Genomic DNA, 21,143 nt, shown 5'->3' on the forward strand with positions numbered 1-21,143 from the left:
CTTACTTTCTTTTGTGCCTATTTCTCCTCTTGTCCTCCTTTTTTCTTTCTTTCTTTCTTTCTTTCCTCTTCTTCTTTTTTTTGTATGTGTGTGTGTCTATCTATCTATCTGTACCTGCTCTTTTGTTCTGGGGGGGGGGTTTTCTTTCTTTCTCCATAGCGAGTACCGTGATAAAAACACAGAGGGGGAGAGAGAGAGAAAGAGAGAGAGAGAGAAAGAGAGAGAGAGAAAGAGAGGAACTTTGTGTGTTACTGTACACCTACGCATGCACACTTGTATAGTGTGCTGTGTTCTTGCTCTCTGTTCTCATTTTGACCCCCCTTTTTTTTCTTTTCCGTCATGTATGGATAGGCGCGCGCGTGTGTGTCTGTGTCTGTGTATGTGTCTGTGTGTGTTTGAAATATCCATCTCCATCTCCATCTCCATCTTCTCACGTCCTTGATCCCTGCTCTCTCCTCTCTCCTCTGTTCTTCTCTCTGTCCTCCCCTCATCCACCCTCAACCTCAACATCTCTCTCTGTCTCTCTTTTGTCCCTGTTTCCTTATTCCCTCCTTATTTATTTTTTATTACTTCCTTCTCATATTCGAATATATGCATGTATATAGACCCTTTTCCCCTATACATAATCTGAATCTGAATTAGAATTTAGAAGTTTGATTTTCCGCTTTGCCTTGGTGTGGATTGCCCTTGGCATTTCTCAATAAAGGTTTGTATGTGTGTTATGTTATGTATGTTATGTCTATGCTTGATGTAGAGATGTATGTATGTGTGTGTATGTGTGTGTTGGACTATGTTGGTATTGTATACATGTAGCTGGAAAGGGGAATTGAATGCTTGAGTTTCATAGAATGAGTGACGAGGATGATGATGATGATGATGATGATGGAGGAATGTGCTTTCTCATTATGATCTTATTATTATTACTCTTGACAAGAAAAACTGGTATGCCGTTCCTGTGCCTTTTCTTAACCATACATGCCATACCATCTCCTCTCCTCTCTCACTCAACACAGTATACTATTTCATTTCACCTCGTATTCCACAGCGACTCCAAAGTGAACTCATCATTGCCTCCAGCTGCGCAAAAAACAAAAGCTTACCTGTGGATAGCTGTGCAACGGTCATGTTTTGCTTCAGCAAGAAGGGGAATGAATGGATAATTATGTCGCAAATGTGCGAGCAGTCGTACTAGCAGTGCCTGTCTAGGAGATAATGGATGGTCTGATAATTCACCGTGTATGTATGTATGTATGAACACCAGATCAATAGGACCAATCTAATGGCATATCTGAAAGCAGCAATCAGCAAAGCACGTTCTTGGTAGCCACAAAAAAGAGGGCAAGGGAAGTAGGCTAGTCCCGGGTTCTGCGGGCATCGAGTTATGCATCTACGCGAGATGGGAGTCAAGTTGTAATATTGACAGTGACGCTGCATCCTAGATGCAAGCGTTGGGACTTGACATCATCATTATCGTCGTCAGCAGGGTAAAGGGGGTAAGTAAAGGGGTACTGGTATCTCCAGGGACTTTTGTAGTGGTGGTAACGGTGGAGGAGGTGGTGGTGGTGGTGGTGCAAGTGACATCACGACTATAGGTGCTGACAGACCAAAGAGTAATGCATTAATACGTCGATTCCCAAATTTCTATAGAGTTATGAGTAAACTTACATTTGAAGACGAAGAGAAAAATAAAATAAACAACATGATCCCTAGTCCCAGAATACTGTTTTTCCGAGCAAAAAACGCCTTCGCAGTTGGTGTGTGTGTGCATCCAGCTATCGAGCCGAGTTAGTATCGTCGTATTCTCAGTATAACTATTACTGATTGCTAACGACTCGCTCTAGCTCACGTTCAATCAATGCTCTTTGCAAGCGCCCATAAGCTGTCAAGCTTGGCGCGACCAAGTGTCTCGCGAGCCTCGCCAGCGGTCTCGCATACTCTTGAGCCCCATTTGCGGAAGGACCGCTCCTTGATCTCACCCTCGAAGATGAGTATGCACTTGTTGGACGAGTTGTCCTTTACGTCACCCGTGTCGGTAAGCGGCCTTAACCATTGTGGGTCAGAAGCTTGTTTCTCAGCCTGGTTCTCTGTAGGGGGACCATTCTCATGCCATTTGATGCGCTGAAGCATGAGCTTCTTGTACTTGTTGATTGCATATGCGCCTCCCTCAACCACGACAAGGTTGAGATCGGGATTGAAAAGAGTGATGCCAGTGAGCGAATATTCCTTGGCGTTGCTGTCGATCTGGAAGCGGTGCTTGCCATACGCCAGAGTATTAATCTTAAAGACACACATGTACAGTCCTTTTTGCGCGTCCTTTTCTTGGTTGGAAGCGAGTTTGGCCTGTCTTTGTTCTTTGGTCAATTTTCGCTCCTCGTTGGCATTAACGTGATCGTCGTGGCGCTGCTGAATTTGTGACTCGACGAGCATCTCGACAGCCGTGGGGTCGGCAATGGCTTGTTCTCCCATGACGCGCATCATGTTTCCACGCTTGACCTTGGGTGGCGGAGGCGGCTCCAGACCAAGACGAATCTTGGCTTGGTGTTCTTTTAGATCAGCGGCACGGCGCATCCTGCGCAGCTTCTGGGTTTCTTTCGTAGTCAGGTACATGGGTTTGACTTGAACTAGACGCTGATCCTGGGGTGCTTTGAGCAGGGGCGGGTGTTGGACGTAGAGTGTAATGATGGAGTCGTCAGTCTCAACCTTGACCTTGGATGGATCGTCGAGGCAATCATAGCTGGGGTCAGCTAGAACGCCTTCGTCCCACCATTCAATGTCTGGCGGTTGTTGCACCAGAAACCCACGTTCGCTGTTTTCGTCGAGGCCAGCGCGGCGGGCCTGGATGGCCAGTGTCTTCTTGATCTCTTCGAGTCGGCGTTGTGCGCGCAGCTTGGAAGCCTGGTCAAGGTACTTTCCGTGCTCGTTGAAGGAGAGAACACGGGGGCCCCTCTTCTTGGCAAGAGCAGCAGCCTTGGGGTCGAAGTATGGGTTCTCCAGCTCTTCTTCTTGCGCTTGCTTTTGCTTAGGCGTAGCAGCCTTGGGTTTCGCGTCCACCTTGGGCGTCTCTGAGCGGCGGTTGCCCAGTGTTGTCGCAAAGCGTGGGCCTGTGGATTCGGGTGTGGGGGCTTTGGCTCCAGCGGAACCTGCCTTGAGCGCCTCCATCCTCGCCTTCATAGCGGCCAGCTTGTCCTGAACCGCGTCGCTAGCCCCAGCCGCCGGCGGTGGGGGCGTTGACGAGGCGGTCGGCTTCGCGAAACGGGCAGCAATCTCAGCAGCCTTTGCTTTGGCTTTGGCCTTTGCAGCTTCGACGGCATCTGATGGCTTCGCGCGCTTGGCGTCGCCATTTGGGCCCTGGCCGTCGGGATAGGGGCGCTTCTCCGCCATGGTCATGATGGGTGGTGGTGGTATGAGGTCGGGCGTCGGTCGTGTGAGGATGCGGAGTTTCGGGGGTGAGATTCTGATAGCGCACACCGGCTGCCAGGCGACTTGTCGGGCTGCTCACAGCACGTCGCTGTTCGCGGTCAATTGGCGGGAATTTTCGCAAGAGAGTGGCTCCGGACTGCGTGCGCGCGGGGTGTAGTGGTGGGCGAGATGGCGACGATGAAAGGCCGTGGCTGCGGAGTGACGCGAAATGCAGGCTGCGACTAGGCTAGTAGTCTTGGCGCGCATGCCCGCTAAACCCTGGGCGAACTTTTCTGGTCCCGAAAAAACTCCCCGCAAGTTTCGCGCTGCTGCGAACAACACAACCAACGCCTTTGCGCGCGGATTGCTTCGAGTACTGGCGCTGCTGGTGAAGAGGCGCCGCCATGAACACCCACCAGCCAACGTCCTCGGCCATTAATGGCGTCGAGTTTGGCTTTCTTACTACAAAAGACATCAAGTCGCTCTCGGTGAAGCGCATCACGAATCCAACCACCTTCGACTCGCTGCTGCACCCAGTGCCTGGAGGTCTGCACGATGCAGCATTGGGTGCTTTTCTGGACAACCCGTGAGCTTCATCAGGCCATTCAAAGCTCCGCCCTCTTTGCTGACAGTCTACAAGATGCGGAACATGCGGCCTCACCACCTTCCTAGGCTGTCCGGGCCACTGCGGCCATATCGAGCTCCCTGTACCTGTATACCACCTCACATTCATGGACCAGCTGTTGCGACTGCTCCGAGGCAAATGCGCATACTGCCACAAGCTCAAGCTCGCCCGCGTGCAGGTCAACGAATTCGTTTCCAAGCTGCGATTGATACGATGCGGATTAGTGCAGGAAGCAAACGACATGCACGAGCACATCAACATCGAAAAGGGCAAGACGAGCAGACAGACCAACGACGATTCCGAAGATGACGACGACAATGACGACATCATCTCGCAGCGAAACAACTACGTCAAGAAGTGTATGAAGCGAGCAGGCATCTCAAAGCACGATGCTAGGTCGGTGCGCGAAAAGAATGAAGCCATTTCCGACGCGCGGCGGCTGGTGGTCAAGGAATTCTACGCAGAACTCGTCAAGCGCAAGGTCTGTGGCAACTGCCAGGGTATCAGTCCCACGTACCGCAAGGACCGGGCTATCAAGATTTTCCGAAAGGCACTTAGCCAAAAAGACAAGACCAAGATGGCGCAGGCTGAGAAGCGCATCCAAAACCCCCTCGATGTGCTGGCTCGGCGAGACGCAAAGGCGAAGAAGCAGCATGTGCACGCGGATGAGGGTGTGGCGGACCTCGACCCCGCTTCCGAGGAAGATGAAGATGTCGACATGGAAGACGTACAACAAGCCGACGGCTCGCTTGTCGCCACAGAGTCACGCATGGCCCGGAAAGCAAAGACAGCCGAGACTCTAGACCCTGCGCAAGAGTATGTCAACTCGACCGAAGTCAAGGCTGCCATGACTCTGCTCTTTGAGAACGAATCGGAGATGATGCGGTTGATTTACAGTCCATACGGATCCAAGTCTCTAGTGGATGTGAGCGCTGACATGTTCTTCACTCAAGCCGTTATTGTCCCTCCCAACAAGTTCAGACCAGAAGACAAGACAGGCGACTCCATTGCTGAATCAGCCAAGAACAAGCTCTACAAAGGCATACTCGAGGCATGCGAAACTATTCGCCAAATCAGCCAGGAAATGCAGGGAAAGCCAAACGAACTGGGATACCGACAGCGAAACTTTGACGACATGCAGACCCAGTTTGTCAACCTGCAGGGCGCAGTCAACGCCCTCATCGACCGCGATGCCAACCCCGTGCAAGGCCGCGCTGCGGTGACCAATGCCGATGGAATCAAGCAGAATCTTGAGAAGAAGGAGGGTCTCTTCCGAAAGAACATGATGGGAAAGCGTGTCAACTTTGCCGCACGAAGTGTCATTTCGCCTGATCCCAACATTGAAACCAATGAAATTGGTGTGCCTCCAGTATTCGCCATCAAGCTCACATACCCCGAGCCAGTCACCAACCACAACTTCTACGACCTCAAGGAAGCGGTACTCAATGGGCCAGACAAGTGGCCTGGAGCCCATGCCATTGAGAACGAATATGGGCAAGTCATTTCACTTAAGAAGAAGAACTACGAGGAGCGATTAGCCTTGGCCAACCAACTCCTCGCCCCATCGAATTCGTACTCGAACGGTGCCAGGAACAAGAAGGTACATCGCCACCTCAACAACGGCGACGTGGTCATCATGAACCGACAACCGACACTGCACAAGCCCTCTATGATGGCGCACCGAGCACGTGTCTTGCCAGGAGAGAAGACGATTCGCATGCACTACGCCAACTGTAACACTTACAATGCCGATTTCGACGGTGACGAAATGAACATGCATTTCCCGCAGAACGAGCTTGCCCGTGCCGAGGCCATGACTGTAGCGGACACCGATCACCAGTATCTGTCTGCGACTGCCGGAAAACCCCTGCGAGGTTTGATTCAAGACCACATCTCTATGGGTGTCTGGCTGTCCAACAAGGATACCTTTTTTACAAGAGAAGAGTACCACCAGCTGCTCTATTCTTGCTTGCGGCCGGAGGATGGCCATACAACCTCGGGCAGGCTTGAGACTGTGGCACCTGCTGTCCTGAAGCCTCGGCCGTTGTGGACGGGTAAACAAATCATCACCACTGTCTTGAAGAACATCAAGCCCGCAGAGTACCAGAACCTGACACTTTCGTCCAAGTCATCCACCAATGGCAAGCTGTGGGGTGCACACTCCGAAGAGCAGTTTGTCATAGTCAAGGATGGCGCGCTTTTGACTGGTATCATGGACAAGAGTCAGATTGGGCCTGCTGCCGGTGGTCTGATCAACGGCATCTACGAGGCTTATGGCGAGACCATTGCCGGAAGGGCCTTGAGTATCATTGGACGGTTGCTTACCAAGATGCTGCACATGCGTGCCTTCTCCTGTGGTGTCGAAGATCTTATTCTTACTGAAGAGGGAGACAAGGCAAGGCTGGAAGAGCTCCAAAAAGCAGAGAAGCTTGGATTTGAAGTGGCTGCCAAGTATGTTACTCTGAACGCCGAAAACATCGACCCTACCAATCCCGAGCTGCGGCGACGACTCGAGGCAGTTTTGCGAGATGACACCAAGCAACACGGCCTCGACTTGCTCACAAACACGGCAAACAGCAAGATCTCTTCGGCAGTCACTGCGGCTGTGCTACCTGACAAGCTCATCAAGCCGTTCCCCAAGAACCAAATGCAGGCTATGACGGGTTCTGGTGCCAAGGGTAGTATGGTCAACGCCAACCAAATCTCGTGTAACCTTGGTCAGCAAGTTCTGGAAGGCCGAAGGGTTCCAGTCATGATTAGCGGTAAGACATTGCCGTGTTTCAAGCCCTTTGAAACTAGCGTCCGCGCTGGTGGTTACATTGTCAACCGTTTCTTGACTGGTATCCGGCCGCAAGAGTACTACTTCCACATGATGGCTGGTCGCGAAGGTCTCATTGATACCGCTGTCAAGACTTCGCGCTCTGGTTACCTGCAACGATGTATCATCAAGGGTATGGAGGGTCTTCGCGTCGAATACGATACCTCTGTTCGCGATTCAGACGGCTCCATGGTCCAGTTCCTCTACGGCGAAGACGGTCTCGACACGACAAAACAAAAGTACCTCAATGACTTCAAGTTCCAGGCCCAGAACTTCTACTCTTTGGCTCAAGCCCTCCACACGGCAGAGGCCTACCCACGCGTGTCCAGTGCCGAGGCTGTTGAGTACAACAAGAAGGCCATGAAGAAGGCCAGGAAGGGTGAAGTCGCAGCCATGGATCCTGCCACTGCCGTCTACACTCCCTCACGACACAGCGGCAGTACTTCTGAGATGTTCTTGCAGGCCAAGCGCGAGTACTGTGACAAGAACCCAGACAAGCTGCTCAAGAACAAGAAGAAGGACGAAGAGGGCGAGATTCTCAAGCGTACCTTTGAGCAGATGCTCGACCTCAAATACCTCAGATCTCTTGTCGAGCCTGGTGAGGCTGTCGGTGTCGTGGCTGGCCAGTCTATCGGTGAGCCCTCCACACAAATGACGCTCAACACCTTCCATTTGGCTGGTCACTCTGCGAAGAACGTCACTCTTGGTATCCCTCGTCTGCGAGAAATCGTCATGACGGCAAGTGCCAAAATCTCCACCCCATCGATGCAACTGTATCCTCATCCTGAACTGTCAAAGGAGGACAACGAGAAGTTTGCGAAGAGCATTACGCGTCTGCCGCTCTCGGCTGTGCTTGACAAGGTGACGGTCACGGAGACATCCGGCACTGGTACGCAGTATGGTCAGGCGAGAAGCTACAAGGTCCGTCTGGACTTTTACCCTGCCAAGGAGTACACCAAGGAGTACGCCATCAAGGTTCGCGACGTCGCCGAGGCTCTCGAGCAGAAGTTCTGCCCTCGCCTGCAAAAGATGATACGCGTTGACCTGAAGAAGAAGGGCGCCAACAAGTCGCTTTCGACGGCAAACTCGGCCAGTATTCCCACGATTGGTGAGAAGACTGGCAGGAGTGGCGAGGCAACTGTCGAAGAGTCTGAAGAGACAATGAGGGCTGGTCGGGAAGGCGGCGCCGAGGACGACGACAGTGATGATGGCGAGGGCGACAATGACACTACTCATGCCAAGGACCGAGGCAGGCGTGAGGACAGTGTAGCCTATGAAGAGCCAGAGGAGGAAGAGCAAGCTGCCAACGACAGGCTCGACCGAGAGGACGAGCTCAGCGACGACGATGAGACGTACGGCGGCAGCCCCAAGCCTTCGCGCGCCACCACTCCCGACCAAGAGTCAGACGACGAAGATGAACAGAGGCTGGTACCCACCGATGAGGCCTCTGACATTCGTCGCGACCGCATCTGCAACAAGAACAGGGACATTTTTGACTTTACTTTTGACGACCGCAAGGGCGGATTCTGTGAGATCAACTTTGAATTCCCAGCAGCCACCCCCAAGCTCCTCATGCTGCACCACGTTGAGGAGGCAGCCAACTTTGCCACGATCCACGTGATCCCTGGCATCACAGCAGCACAGTTTTCGGCGCAGTCCAAGGATGTTCCCGAGAATGTCATCAACACCGAAGGCTCCAACCTCATTGCCATGCGTGAATACGGGCACATTATCGACGTGAACCGCATTCTGACCAACGACATTGCAGCGATGCTGCACCTGTACGGAGTCGAGGCGGCGCGAGCGACCATTGTGCGTGAAATGCACGCCGTTTTCTCTGGCCACGGCATCAGCGTCGACCAGCGCCATCTCAACCTCATTGCCGACACAATGACCAAGGGTGGAGGCTTCACGCCCTTCAACCGCATCGGCATGAAGGGCAACGTAAGCCCGTTTATGAAGATGAGTTTCGAAACAACGGTTGGGTTCCTCAAAGATGCGGTGCTCGAGCGCGACTGGGACGAGCTCAAGAACCCCAGTGCGCGAATTGTCGTCGGCAGACTGAGCACTGTGGGTACCGGTGCGTTTGATGTCCTTGCCCCAGTCAAGATTCGCGATCCGCTCAAGGAAGTTGTCGAGGAGGTCAATGATGTCGCTCGTGGTGATGCTAGGCAGAAGCGCGATTCGGATTCTGAAAGCGAGGAGGAAGAGGAAGAAGAAGAGGAGGAGGGTGGTGAGGATGTGGAGATGCAGGATGTGGATGCTGAAGAAGTGCAAGAAGTGGAAGAAGTGGTGCAAGAAGAACCGAAGAAGAAGGAGAAGAAGGAGAAAAAAGACAAGAAGAAGAGTAAGAAGCACTAGGTCCCCTGTTCACTCACAGTTCTTGTGCTTTTTTGGGGGAGTCTTGCTATTTATGCTTGTAGACCTACATGCTATGAGGTTTTCTATTTTTCTTCACTATAGCCAGCATTCATGGGGGTTTTTTTTAGGGCGTTTGGCAAAAAGAGCGGGCTTTGGTATAATATCGCATGTATGTATGTAGTTACGTATGTTTTTTTTTGGAATTCGACGTTTTAGTATTGAACTTTATATGCATGGTGAGATTGGGTTGAGATGTTGTGTTGTGCGTGATGCTGATGCCTGTACTTCCCCTTTGCAATGAATGTTTATGAGTATGGCTTCTTGATTCTAGTGTATGTAGGTATTGGCGCAACACAGTAATGTATATGTGTGTATGTGTGTGACTTGCATGCCCTGACTCGTAGGTTTAGCGGCTTTGCCGTTATCAGTATTGGCGTCGGCGCTTGGACACGGCAATGATATCTCTTTATTTTTTAGCCTTGTCCTCCTCCTCCTTCTACTTCTCTCTCTCTCTCTCTCTCTCACACACACACACACATCTTGTTTCGGGCGTGTTGAGAAATGAGAAATCAGTTGATAAACGTGCATTTACATTTGCATGTACTTTTACATCGATATACCGTGATGGAGATACATAGTGACTTACTTACGCATCCACTTTCTTGCCACACACATTGCATTATTCCATCGTTGATTTCCTCTTCCATCCATTCAGGTAGCTAGAATGAATAGAAACAGCTCAGTGCGACGCGTAGACAGGATAACATGTGATTCAGTAAAACACTCCCGCACACACAGATATAACCGTAGCTCCATGACAAGGGAACAAAGTGGGGGAGCCGGCAATCTCGACATCCAGCGAGTGGGGAAAGCGGGGGAGTATAGTAGTGGTAGCGGGGAAGAACTGATAGATGGATAGATGGGGGTGGAGTGATGTGATGTGATGCGACGAGTAACATAACATAACATAGTTAACATAACAAAACGTAACGTAACGTAATGTAAAAAGTGAGGCGTACCAACTCCCTATGTAGCAACGAATCACAGAACCACAGAATCAACAAATCAGCTATCGAATCAATCAATCAATCAGCCAAGTAACTGAATATGTACATGACTAGGTCATTGCCTGACTAGCTCCAAATTCCGGTTTCTTCCGTGGAGAAATCTATCAAAAAAGAAGAAGAAGAAGAATGGGAACAAGAAGAAGAAGAAGGTAGGGATACCCCTCCTCACCCCTAAACCTAGACCTAGGCCTGCACCTAGACCTAGACCTGTGGGCTGTAGGTGGATACGGAGAGGCTATATGTGGAGGCTATATGTGCGGAGATGATTTATATGTGCGGAGGTTATCTGTGGAGACTATGTGCGGAGGCTATCGCTACATGTGTGGCGTGTCGGTGCGTGGAGTGTGGGGAAAAGATAAGTACACGGATAGATAACTAGATACATGCATAGGATACGTACGTGACACAGATACGTGACATGTATGTCCATTGGAGATACATGAGTATGCGGGGGACTGAGTACCCGAGTAACCCAATCGAATCGAATCGAATCGAGTATCCAACGGCTGCATCATGAGCGCTTAGCAATGATAACAATAGTTGTAAACGACTAAGCGTGAATGAGAAGAACACTGTCTTTTCTTTTCCTTTCTTATTTCTTATTATTTGTTCGAGAACCAAAATTACATGCATCTAGCGATTGTGTATCAAAGTACACATATACAATCTACCACTATACATGCCTCCCCCCCACCCCCTAGTATGTATGTATGTATATTCTTTTTCCTATCATTCTTTTTTTTTCGTAAAACATTCGGCTGCTGTAGAGTTTGCGGGATTTTCTAATAGTATAAAGTGGTGTGTTATACGTGAACTAAATTATACACTAACTGATATATCGGTGTGGGTTATCATGAGCTAGATAGCTAGGCGGATAGATAGATAGGTAGGTAGATAGATGGCGAGACGGAGATGTTCTTGTTGTAGTTGTTTTTCTGAAAACAAAAAAAAGGGGGGTGACTTTGTGTATGTGTACACGTACACACCGATACTGATGTACTAGAACTACAAGCACTAGTACAAATACTGCGGGGAATTCTGAGATAAAGCAACTATTCGAGAAAGAAAAAAAAAGAAAAACAATCCCCAACGGAGTGACGTGATTGTTCTTTGGAATGATTGGTACGAGAAAAGCCTACAATGACAAGCCTACTGGCGCGAGTACAACTAATCAATCCTCATACCATATCCAACTCACTACACAGAGTCAACCTAGGTAGGTATGTAGACACACAAGGTATCGGCGACCGATTCAAAAGCCTGCAATACCAAGAAAAAAAACAGGCTCAAACCCAACCCAACCAACCAAGAGACATGTGAGTGATATGATATGATAGGATGGGAGAAAAGAAACAAGCAGCCAAGCACATGTGTGTGTGCATGTTGTAAACCTAGTCTAGACTAGCACTAGTGGGTAAAAAAAAGGCCGAGTGAGTTACTAAACTGAGGTTAGGTTGAGGGTGAGTAAGCGAGTGGGGCGAGTAATGTACATATGTATGTATGTATGTACGGCTAGAAATACGAGCTGTAACTGTGGCATGTTACTCGGGTACTTTTTGCTGTACCAGGATACTTTCTGTGTAACCTGCACTGGCACTACCGTGCATCTAACTCTGTACAGTGTAAAGCCAGGTTTTCCATACATGCTTCTTTGGCGGAATAAAAGAAGTTTATTCTTGTATCCCTTTTCTTTTTTCTCTTCGAACAGTACTTCCACATTTTTCTTTTGCACGACGTCCACGTAGTTGATAGACTTGACGTCACGCCGCGTTTCAACCAAACATTACATGGTTAAGGTTTGTGCCCCGGATTCCCCGTGCCAGATACGCGGGCGGGCTGTTTGTTGCGAGTCGTTTTTTTGTTTGTGCAACAAAGCAAAGACGGCACGCACGTCGGAACTGCTAGGCTCAACAAACAGGGGGGGAGGGAGGAGCAGGCGATCATCAATGCCGAACGTCGTCGCTTAGAGGGAGGTGATCAGCCGCAGTGCATAAGCACGTGAAAGGGCGGCCGTTGTCGTGTGTCGTTGGCCTTGGCGTCGCCAAAAAGTGGCGGGCCCGTTGAGGCTATGCATACCTTGCCTTGGTCCCCCGGCAGACAGGCAAGGAATGGAGATGCCGATTAACGAGGTATCTCGGTGAAGAAGAGGAAGACGGAGAGGAGAGTTTGCCGCGGTTGGAGGTCAACGAGGCCATGTTCGGTAGCAGCTGAATGTGGATAAGGATGGGATCCTTGCTTGGTGATAGCAAAAGGTCATGTGAGGGGGCAATTGGCCGAGAAAGGCGTCGCTTTTTCTGTCCCCTTGTATCATCTTGTATCGTGTATCGTCGGATTGCCTTGCCTCTGTCTATCTCGCATACACATACTCGAGCGGTGATAGCAAAAGTCGCAGGGGTGGAACAGGGAGGTGGCAATTGCGTAGGTGTACGCGCGCACAGAGCCGACCGGCATACCCGTCGAGCCCAGGTCAGCCCAGCCGTCATGGGCCGAAAAGGATGCGAAAGGCATGTTGTTTCGAAAAAAACACACAGACACATCTCCACTTTCACATGCTAGATCTCACACCCCAGCACGTACCCCAGCACTTCGTGCGATAGCGAGAAAAAAAAGGACGTGGGAAACAGGGCCTTTGTCAAGACACGCTCCACTAAACGGCAATAGCAGGGGCACATGCCGTCGCTGGACCAAAAGGCTGCATGGCTAGAGATGCCGGCGCGGCACGTATGACGGAACAAGCGCCCGCTATGCATCAATTGGCAAGACGTCAATGGCCGTCGACGTGATAAGCCGCCATTGTCCAATTGCAAGGCGCAACGGCGTCAGGAGAAGAAAGGAAGAGAAGAAAAAAGGGAAACCAGCCAAAATAAAAACTTTGCTCTAGTGCCAAACGCCACTCAGCCGCGGTACGACGTCGTTGGGGTTGTGGAGGATTTGCAATGACGGAGAGTAAAGGGGAGATAGCGGATGCGCGACAACGACGACTTGCATGGATACGAGCACGACGAACTGATAGCGGGTTCGGCGTTGCCATGTAGCCGGAGACTGGGGGGGAAGGATCTCTGCTAGCGACGATGAGCAATACGAAGGCAAGATAATAGGACAGAGACAATGCCAAGATGCAAAGAGGGAGAGGGAGAGAGGGTCCGTATCTGACGTTGCGGCGGCGCGGGTGCGGGATTCCTTTCCTCTGTGCCAGTGTGGCCCAAGCGGCGCGCCTCAACTAATACTTACTTTCACATGCCAGAATGCAGCGGTTGCAGGCCGAAGAAAGAAGAAAAAAAACGCCCTGCATGCTGCACTCCAGCTGCTCAACGCATTTTGTGCGACGTTAATACATGTGTGTATGAACATATGTCTGTATGGATCAAGGGCTGCGTCGATGTGTAAGCCGCGGGGGTCCGCGGGGCTGCCCATGCCCATGCCCATGACAGCAACGCCGGCGGTTCGCTGGGGGCCGGGGATGTGCTTGTGGATGTGGATGTGGATGTGGCCATGGGCGTGGGCTCTGCATGGTGAGACGAGACGGCGGATTAGATGGAGTGCTATACATGTACTGCACAGCAGCAGCAGCAGCGCATGAGAAGAAACGCCCGCTGCTGGCGGCCCAGGATCCGGCTTCCTATTGGCACGGGCGGCGTTTCGCGTGCTCTGGGGCCAGATGCAAGGCCAAGAAGAGCGTTTTGCCCCTAACATACGATGCGATCGTGATGATGGTGCGGATGATGATGATGCTGCTGCTGAGACGTAGTGGTGGCGGTGGTGGTGGTGGTGGGTTGGGTTGGGCTGGGTGCTGGGTGCAAGAACAAGAATAGTGCATTATCGATAAGAGGGCCGGCTTTCACATGTCAGCCCCCCCAAAGGCTAACGCCGCCTTGAGCCAAAGCCTGTCCAACCAAGCTCACTCACATCATAGCGCTCGGGAGATCGAGGCACAGCGAGAGGGGGGTGGCTGATTGATATAATAAGGCGGACGGAGCATCTCCCTTCCCACTCCCCACCCCGTCACCGTCTCCGATCTCCTTCCCCCTACTCCATTTTACTCTTGCCGCCCAATGGCACCTCACGCAACCGGCGACAGCAACATGGGAAACAGCGACGCTCCTCTTACCAACGGCGACACGCCCAGCTCAAAAGTCTTGTCGGTACGTCTTCCATCTCTACTAGTCCTGCGACCATTCCATCTAACACGCCTCAGCACCTGACGTCGTACCCCGTTGTGCACGACGGCCTCGAGACATTCAAGACGCACCCGTACGGCGAGCGCGCGCTGAACCTCGCCAACACCACGTACAAGACGCTCGTCGAGCCGCTGCACCCCTACCTGAGCACTCCCTACTCCTACGTAAAGCCCTATCTTGCGCGCGCCGACCAGCTGGGCGACAACGGCCTGTCGACGCTCGAGCACCACCTGCCCATTGTCAAGCAGGACACGCAGACGCTCAAGGAGTATGCCTACTCGCCCGTCCACTACGTCCAGGACGCCTGGCACGACGAGTACACAAAGACGCAGTACAACAATGGCGTCATCAAGATGGGTGTCGCTGCCGTCAGCTTCGAGCTCAGAATGGTTAGTGATGCGTGTGATGTGCTGCTTGCGTACCTGAACAAGGGCAAGGAGCACACCAAGAAGAAGATGGAAGAGGTGAAGCAGTAGACGTTTGCAATGCGCGGATTCACTAGGGTGGTCTTTTTTGGATATTGTTTTCTTTTCTCAGCTGTTCTTACCATCTTGTTTCTCTCCTCTTTTGCAGGCTTCCTTACCATGTGTCGCAGCATATATCCCTCTCTAGCCAAAGAGGTTAGAGAATTACTTGTTTTTTTTACCCTCTTACACACCATGGTTGAACAAGGATTTCGTCACGGCCGTTTTTTTTCAGTCTTTTGCCGACAACATGGTAACCTCCATCATATCCGTAGACTGGGCTTGGCTTCCGTGCTGGGGCATCGACTCATGATTATCATATCCCTTTTCGACAAATATAAACACAAGACTGAACAACTACACCTTGATTTCCTGCTTGACTTCGCATACACTGCACATGTCTTCGCATTCTACACGTCGTCTCCTGCTTTGAATTGCACATCATTTCTGAATTGCACATGACGATGCATGCGGCGCTACCACCGTCACCATCTCAAGTCCACATTCATGCGCATTCGTCAACTTCGTCAATTCAGTCCCATGTCGGATTCTCATGCTTTGATTATAAGCCGAAATACACGCCTGGTGGAAGGCCGCATGGTCGGGTCCTGTCCTCCTACGCTATCCACCGACATGCTCTACAGGGTTTTTTCCGTGTCAAATCATGCCCATCTGCGCCCAGCCGTAACCAAAGGAAAAGCTTAGAACTGTAAGGGAGTGAAGAACCACCTGTTCTTGCCCGACTGGTATCGCTCCTCGAATGCCTTCTTGACCGTCTTCTTGGCCTCCTCCCGTTGCGACACCTCCTTGAATGTGTCGGCAGAGATGACGCCCTTGAGGTTCTCCAGCTCAATCGTGTAGCGGGTGGGCATAATGTGCGTGTCTGCGCTTGTCAGTGCCTGCTCCCCCTGCCAGCCTCGCATCCACCTACAGTTGACCTGCTTGACAAAAGGCTTGACCTTGCTCTTCTTGGCCTGCTTCGTCTTGGACATGCGGCGGGTGACCTTGGATGGGTACGTCTCGATACCGGCAACGAGAGCGTGGGGGAAGGGGTGTGACTTGGTGCCGTTGTCCAGGGGCGAAATGATCACACACTTCTTTCCGGCATAGCGGCCCCGGGTGATGATCTAGGCGGACGGTGAGTGAGTGCGACTGAGCGGCTTCGAGCGATTCAAACGTACGACAACGCGTCCGACCTTGAGGCTAAAAACGAAATGTTAGCAGCTGTTCCCCTCGCACATGGCACCTTTTTCGCGGGCTGCAGCCATTGGCGTCCCGCAACACACAGGCGCCGGCATCGCGGTGCGCCAAGTTGCGGTCCAGAAAACGGTGTGCGTAAATTCGGGAGGGGCTCACTCACAACTTCATTGTGGCTGTCGTCCGGGTTAGTGATGGATAACTTTCGTAGAGGTTCGGGTGTCAGAAATCTGGTGTCAGTGTGGGCAGCTCGCTAGTTCTTTCTTCCGGCGCCCACGCTAACCCGGCTAGCGCCGCCGCCGCTGGTTGGCTGGCCCCGCCCGCGCCTCTTCGAAATCTCGGCGCAGCCCAAAAGTTCGCGACGCCGACTGCTCGACCTGCAACGACACGGACGACGCCCGCCATGAAGATCAAGACGCTCAGCCGCTCCACCGCCTCGGTGCAGGCCCCCGGATCCAATGTTTCCCAGGTCACCCGCAACCTCGACCCCAACCAGCACCCCTTTGAGCGCGCGCGAGAATACACCAGAGCTCTCAATGCGACAAAGATCGAGCGCATGTTTGCGCAGCCCTTCCTCGGCAGCTTCGAGCCTGGACACGTCGATGGAGTGTACTCGTTTGCAAAGGACCCCAATTCGCTCGAGCACTTTGCCAGCGGCAGCGGTGACGGCATTGTAAAAGTCTGGGACTTTACAAGCAGAGAGGAAAAATGGCAGGCACAGGCACACGAGAACCTGGTCAAGGGCATGTGCTGGACGCGAGACAAGAGGCTGATCACCTGCGGCTCCGACCGTCAGATACAAATGTTCGAGCCCTACGCCCAGCCGTCTCGGTCGCCGCCAAAGGCAACCTGGCACGGCAATTCAGCCTTTACATCCGTCTCGCACCATCGCTCGCTGCCCACCTTTGCTGCCGGCTCTAGTGTCATATCCATATACGACACATCAAGGACTTCGGGTGCACCCGTCTCGAGCCTTGTTTGGCCATCTGTAAGTATTTGCTGGTTCAAGCATATGCCACAATACTGACTGGGAAAGGCTATCGATACGATTACCGACGTCAAGTTCAACCAAGTCGAAACCTCCATCCTCGCTTCATGCGCGACCGATCGAGCCGTCATCCTCTACGATGCACGCACAAACTCGCCTCTTCACCGCACAGTCCTCAACTTTGCCGCCAACTGCCTCTCCTGGAACCCAATGGAGGCCTACAACTTTGCTGTGGCGTCTGAAGACCACAACGGATACATCTTTGACATGCGTAACATGAAGCGAGCGTTACAAGTCCTGGTAAGCCAAATTTTAATTTACAGCTTTAGAATATGTCTAACATCATGCAGAAAGGACATGTTGCCGCGGTCATGTCGATCGAGTTCTCGCCCACAGGAGAGGAACTCATTACTGGCAGCTACGACAAGACCATCCGTTTGTGGGAGCGTCAAAAGGGTCATTCCCGAGACGTCTATCATACAAAGCGAATGCAGCGCGTCTTCTCAGTCGCCTGGAGCCCCGACAACAACTATGTCATCAGCGGATCAGATGACGGTAATGTCCGTCTATGGCGAGCAAGAGCATCTGAACGGCGGGGCGTCAAGTCATTTGCCCTACGCCAGAAGCTGCAGTACGACGAAGCACTCAAGGAGCGATACAAGCACATGCCAGAGATCAAGCGCATCGACAAACACAGGCATCTCCCCAAGACGGTCAAGAAGGCTGGCGAGATCAAGAACGAGGAGCTCAAGTCTATCAAGAGGAAGGAGGAGAACGAAAGGAGACATACCAAGAAGGGCGAGGTCAGGCGGAGGGCTGAGCGTGAAAAGATGATTCTAGCACGAGAGCAATGAGGTTATGGACATTGAGAAGAGAAAAAATTACTAGAGCTTCCTGCATAGCGTTGGCGTTTTGGTCTGTATTTTTTGTCGTACAAGACATTTGGTCTTACGTGATACCACTGGATGTGCATATGGTGGGTAAAAAAGACCTGGGATATAGTATTTGCATGTTGAACAATATTAGTTGTTTGTACTTGATTGAGATTGGATCATCTATGTGTACTCGACATTGCCTGTTCATGAGTGAAGCCAACTCACGTGATCAGACTCAACGGACTTCCCTTACACTGCTGTGCCGACCATAGCAATCATGGTGTGCAGTCTGATCCGACATGGCCTCTTCATCATAATCCATATTCATCTCCGTCTTTCCCTCAACAACACTATTACTACCCGAGCTCTGCTCAAACATCTGCCGCCGCATTGAACCCCGACCTAGCCTCCCTCCACCTTTCGCATTGTAATCTCCCCATTCTTCGAATAGGTAATCCAGGCCTGAAGCGAGATTTTGCAATACGGTATTAGGCTACAGCCGCCCAAAGGAATACCCACAAGGCAATAAGCTAACCTCAAGTGTAACAACCAAGTCCGCAAGAACAGGTCAGGCACATAAAGTAACATGCACGTAATCACTTGAACAAAGCTACTTGAAGACAGAATTCATTAATAAACTAGAAGACACTATGCAAGCCACTTGATGACAGTTTCATTCTTCGCAGGCGCTATGCTTCCCTCCTCATCCCAGCTCGGATCCTGTGGCCTCGGTGGCCAAAGCCTCTGACACTCCTCCAAATACCTTGCCATCGTATCCTCCGTCAATTCCACACCCGACCTTCCCCCCTCCTCTTCCTCATTCTCCAATTCCTCTTCGGCAACAGCTTCTTCGGCGGGCAGGGCAAAAGCCCTTGCAGCTCTGTGAAGCTGGAAGACAGATACTCTTGAAGCATCAGCTGCTCCAACGCTCGAAAATGCCTTTGTCGAGAAAACTTTGGCCGTGTGCCCGAATCCGGTCAAAATCCTCTCGTCAATCAACTTCCAAACACTGACTTCGTCCCCAGAGATTCCCTCGTCAATCTCTTCGACAGTGTGTTTGCTTACTGTCACAGTAAGCTGAGCCTGTAGCGACTCGCGGGCTTTTCGCTCATCCGAGACGGTTTCTGCATTCATGAACAAGCCTTCTTCGTTACAGGCTTGTCCCACACCAAGCCATTCTGCCTCCTCAAGCATGAACAGCCTTGCCAAGCGCTCAGGCTGGCAACAGACAATATGAAGCCGACTTGCAGCTAGCAGCGCGTCTCCTAGGACGCTCCAGATATCCGTCCAAGTGATGTTCAAGGAAGCGGATTTGGAAGGATTAATGATGATTTGGAGAATCATCTTCTCCGGGTCAAGCGAGAGCATCTCCCAGTCTTCAGGGCCCCAGATGGGGTATGCGGTAGGAGAGAGAAAGGATAGCGCTGTGGCATGCGCTTCCTTGCAGGTAAGGAGAAGAGGTGTTGGTGGTGAAATGCTTGTGACGTCGAATTCTGTTTCGTTGAATTCGACTGTTGCGGTTCGAGGCAGGCTAGCAAGCCAAATCATCTCGCGGACCTCCTTGGGCAGCTTGAAGAATGATGTGAAGGTAGACATGGTAGTAGTGGTGGTAAATTGGCTTGAGTAACTTATTCAGGGGTTCTGAAACTACTTTGTCTTTGGAGAAAAATGGTATGTATGTAGTGATGTGTGATGAAGAGATGATAGTGCTAACAAGAAAGACAGGTGGGCATGCATCCCTTTTATGGAATTCTCGAAATCTCAAAGCTTAGTACTGTAAGGAAACTGTATTATCGTAAGAGTGGGGATTTAAGCTAATCATAGTGATTGTAATTGCTTGGAATAACCTTTCTGGAACATGCCTTCAAGCTAGCCTATCGTTGACTCCCTTTGTGTCATCAACCGCACCCTTCACATCTGACTCATTCAAGCAACGTGAACTGACTATCTGTTTCTAGAAAACTCATAGATTACCTTCCTACTATATGGTCACTCTTTCTCCGTAACTTCTGATATGACGCATACTAGGTAATAAATTCATTCACTATGCTCTATTGACTAGTATACTATTAGATTCTTTCAAAGATCTAACATGAAAATTGGGGCTCTAATACCAGCTTTAGTAAACACGTACGGTTCCCTCCTTTGCAGACTTTGCAGAAGAAAATCAACAATATCATGTCTAGCCTGATAACCAATCCTATCATACATTTTGCGAACGACATTAGCACATGCCACATTCAGCGTTTGATCCGGCCCCTAACATGCAGAAATGACCTTGCCGTAGATCAGAGGAAGAACATAATCTTTGTTGAGGTTTGTTGGGCCACACGTGGCAAACGTAGCATGCAGGCTTGTTACAGCTAATCGAAGCGTCTAGCATGCTGTATTAGATCTATAATTAGGTTTTTGAGACTATCCTATAGAATCTGGTTGAGTAGTAAAATTAGAGTAATCAAGGGTTCCTGTGCCCTTGTTCGTATGGTGTTTCTTAGCTTCAGTGGAGACCGCATCTCTAACCGCCTCATCGCCAGGAACAAGTCCGATATGTCTCGATCAGCTGATTTTTAACCCAGGATATCCATAATCTCGGGGTGTTACATAGCAATAGGGTGATGGTGACTGTCTTTGGGCGGGCAGAGTGTCACTCCTGGGGCTGACTTCTTACTTAGAAGCTTTGACCTTAGTCTAACTAGCCCCACCACAAAGTGCGCGCGACCACAAAGTGCGCGCGCGCCTTACAACCACCTCAACCTCAACGCGTCGTATCCCCACCACCATGGCTAATATTGAGGCTGCGCTTGCAGCTATTAATGCCCTAGGACCTAATGAGCCTTTTTCGTATACAGATATTGCAAAAAAATATAGTGTTGTTCAATCTACGCTTACCTAAAGACACCAAGGCCTACACGCCTCACGCGCGATAGGTGGCCAAAAACGGCAGCTCCTCCACCCACAGCAGGAGCAGGCCCTAATCGCCTATATCAATCGACTAACAGATAGAGGCTTACCACCTACTTAGCCAATGATACGCAATTTTGCCTCACAGATCGCCAAGACTGAGGTTGGAGTACACTAGGCTAGTCGCTTCGTCCAGCGCTATCCTGATCAACTTACCTCAAGGTGGGCAAAAGGCCTTGATAACTGTCGCTACAAAGCAGATTTAAGAAG

At 51.0% G+C, this 21,143-nt stretch overlaps 6 protein-coding genes across 6 annotated transcripts; 3 read left to right on the forward strand and 3 right to left on the reverse strand.

The window, feature by feature from the left end:
* Nucleotides 1-1,542: 1,542 nt before the first annotated feature.
* SETTUDRAFT_41891 (uncharacterized protein) lies at nt 1,543-3,387 on the reverse strand (the record flags this gene model as incomplete). The annotated part of the gene is made up of 2 exons (XM_008028877.1): nt 1,543-1,595; nt 1,666-3,387. The coding sequence occupies one exon, from the start codon at nt 3,385-3,387 to the stop codon at nt 1,849-1,851; it is 1,539 nt and encodes a 512-aa protein (XP_008027068.1). The 3' UTR covers nt 1,543-1,595; nt 1,666-1,848.
* Nucleotides 3,388-3,803: 416 nt separating this feature from the next.
* On the forward strand, nt 3,804-9,315 carry SETTUDRAFT_116754 (uncharacterized protein; the record flags this gene model as incomplete). The annotated part of the gene is made up of 2 exons (XM_008029027.1): nt 3,804-3,985; nt 4,040-9,315. The coding sequence occupies 2 exons, from the start codon at nt 3,804-3,806 to the stop codon at nt 9,201-9,203; spliced, it is 5,346 nt and encodes a 1,781-aa protein (XP_008027218.1). The 3' UTR covers nt 9,204-9,315.
* Nucleotides 9,316-14,322: 5,007 nt separating this feature from the next.
* Nucleotides 14,323-14,924, forward strand: SETTUDRAFT_31883 (uncharacterized protein; the record flags this gene model as incomplete). The annotated part of the gene is made up of 2 exons (XM_008028785.1): nt 14,323-14,412; nt 14,466-14,924. 2 exons carry the CDS (start codon nt 14,323-14,325, stop codon nt 14,922-14,924), a joined length of 549 nt encoding a protein of 182 aa, XP_008026976.1.
* Nucleotides 14,925-15,613: 689 nt separating this feature from the next.
* SETTUDRAFT_20159 (uncharacterized protein) lies at nt 15,614-16,280 on the reverse strand (the record flags this gene model as incomplete). Its single annotated transcript, XM_008028676.1, has 4 exons — nt 15,614-15,795; nt 15,844-16,039; nt 16,094-16,115; nt 16,273-16,280. The coding sequence occupies 4 exons, from the start codon at nt 16,278-16,280 to the stop codon at nt 15,614-15,616; spliced, it is 408 nt and encodes a 135-aa protein (XP_008026867.1).
* Nucleotides 16,281-16,512: 232 nt separating this feature from the next.
* On the forward strand, nt 16,513-17,951 carry SETTUDRAFT_90244 (uncharacterized protein; the record flags this gene model as incomplete). The annotated part of the gene is made up of 3 exons (XM_008029028.1): nt 16,513-17,097; nt 17,146-17,397; nt 17,448-17,951. The coding sequence occupies 3 exons, from the start codon at nt 16,513-16,515 to the stop codon at nt 17,949-17,951; spliced, it is 1,341 nt and encodes a 446-aa protein (XP_008027219.1).
* A 960-nt stretch (nt 17,952-18,911) lies between these two features.
* SETTUDRAFT_63740 (uncharacterized protein) lies at nt 18,912-19,565 on the reverse strand (the record flags this gene model as incomplete). The annotated part of the gene is made up of 2 exons (XM_008028921.1): nt 18,912-19,004; nt 19,038-19,565. Coding segments are annotated over 2 exons (621 nt in total), but the record flags the coding sequence as incomplete, so codon positions are not given.
* Nucleotides 19,566-21,143: the final 1,578 nt, after the last annotated feature.

Source organism: Exserohilum turcica, assembly GCF_000359705.1.
Source record: "Exserohilum turcica Et28A unplaced genomic scaffold SETTUscaffold_3, whole genome shotgun sequence".
In the NCBI taxonomy this organism is placed as follows: Eukaryota; Fungi; Ascomycota; class Dothideomycetes; order Pleosporales; family Pleosporaceae; genus Exserohilum; species Exserohilum turcicum.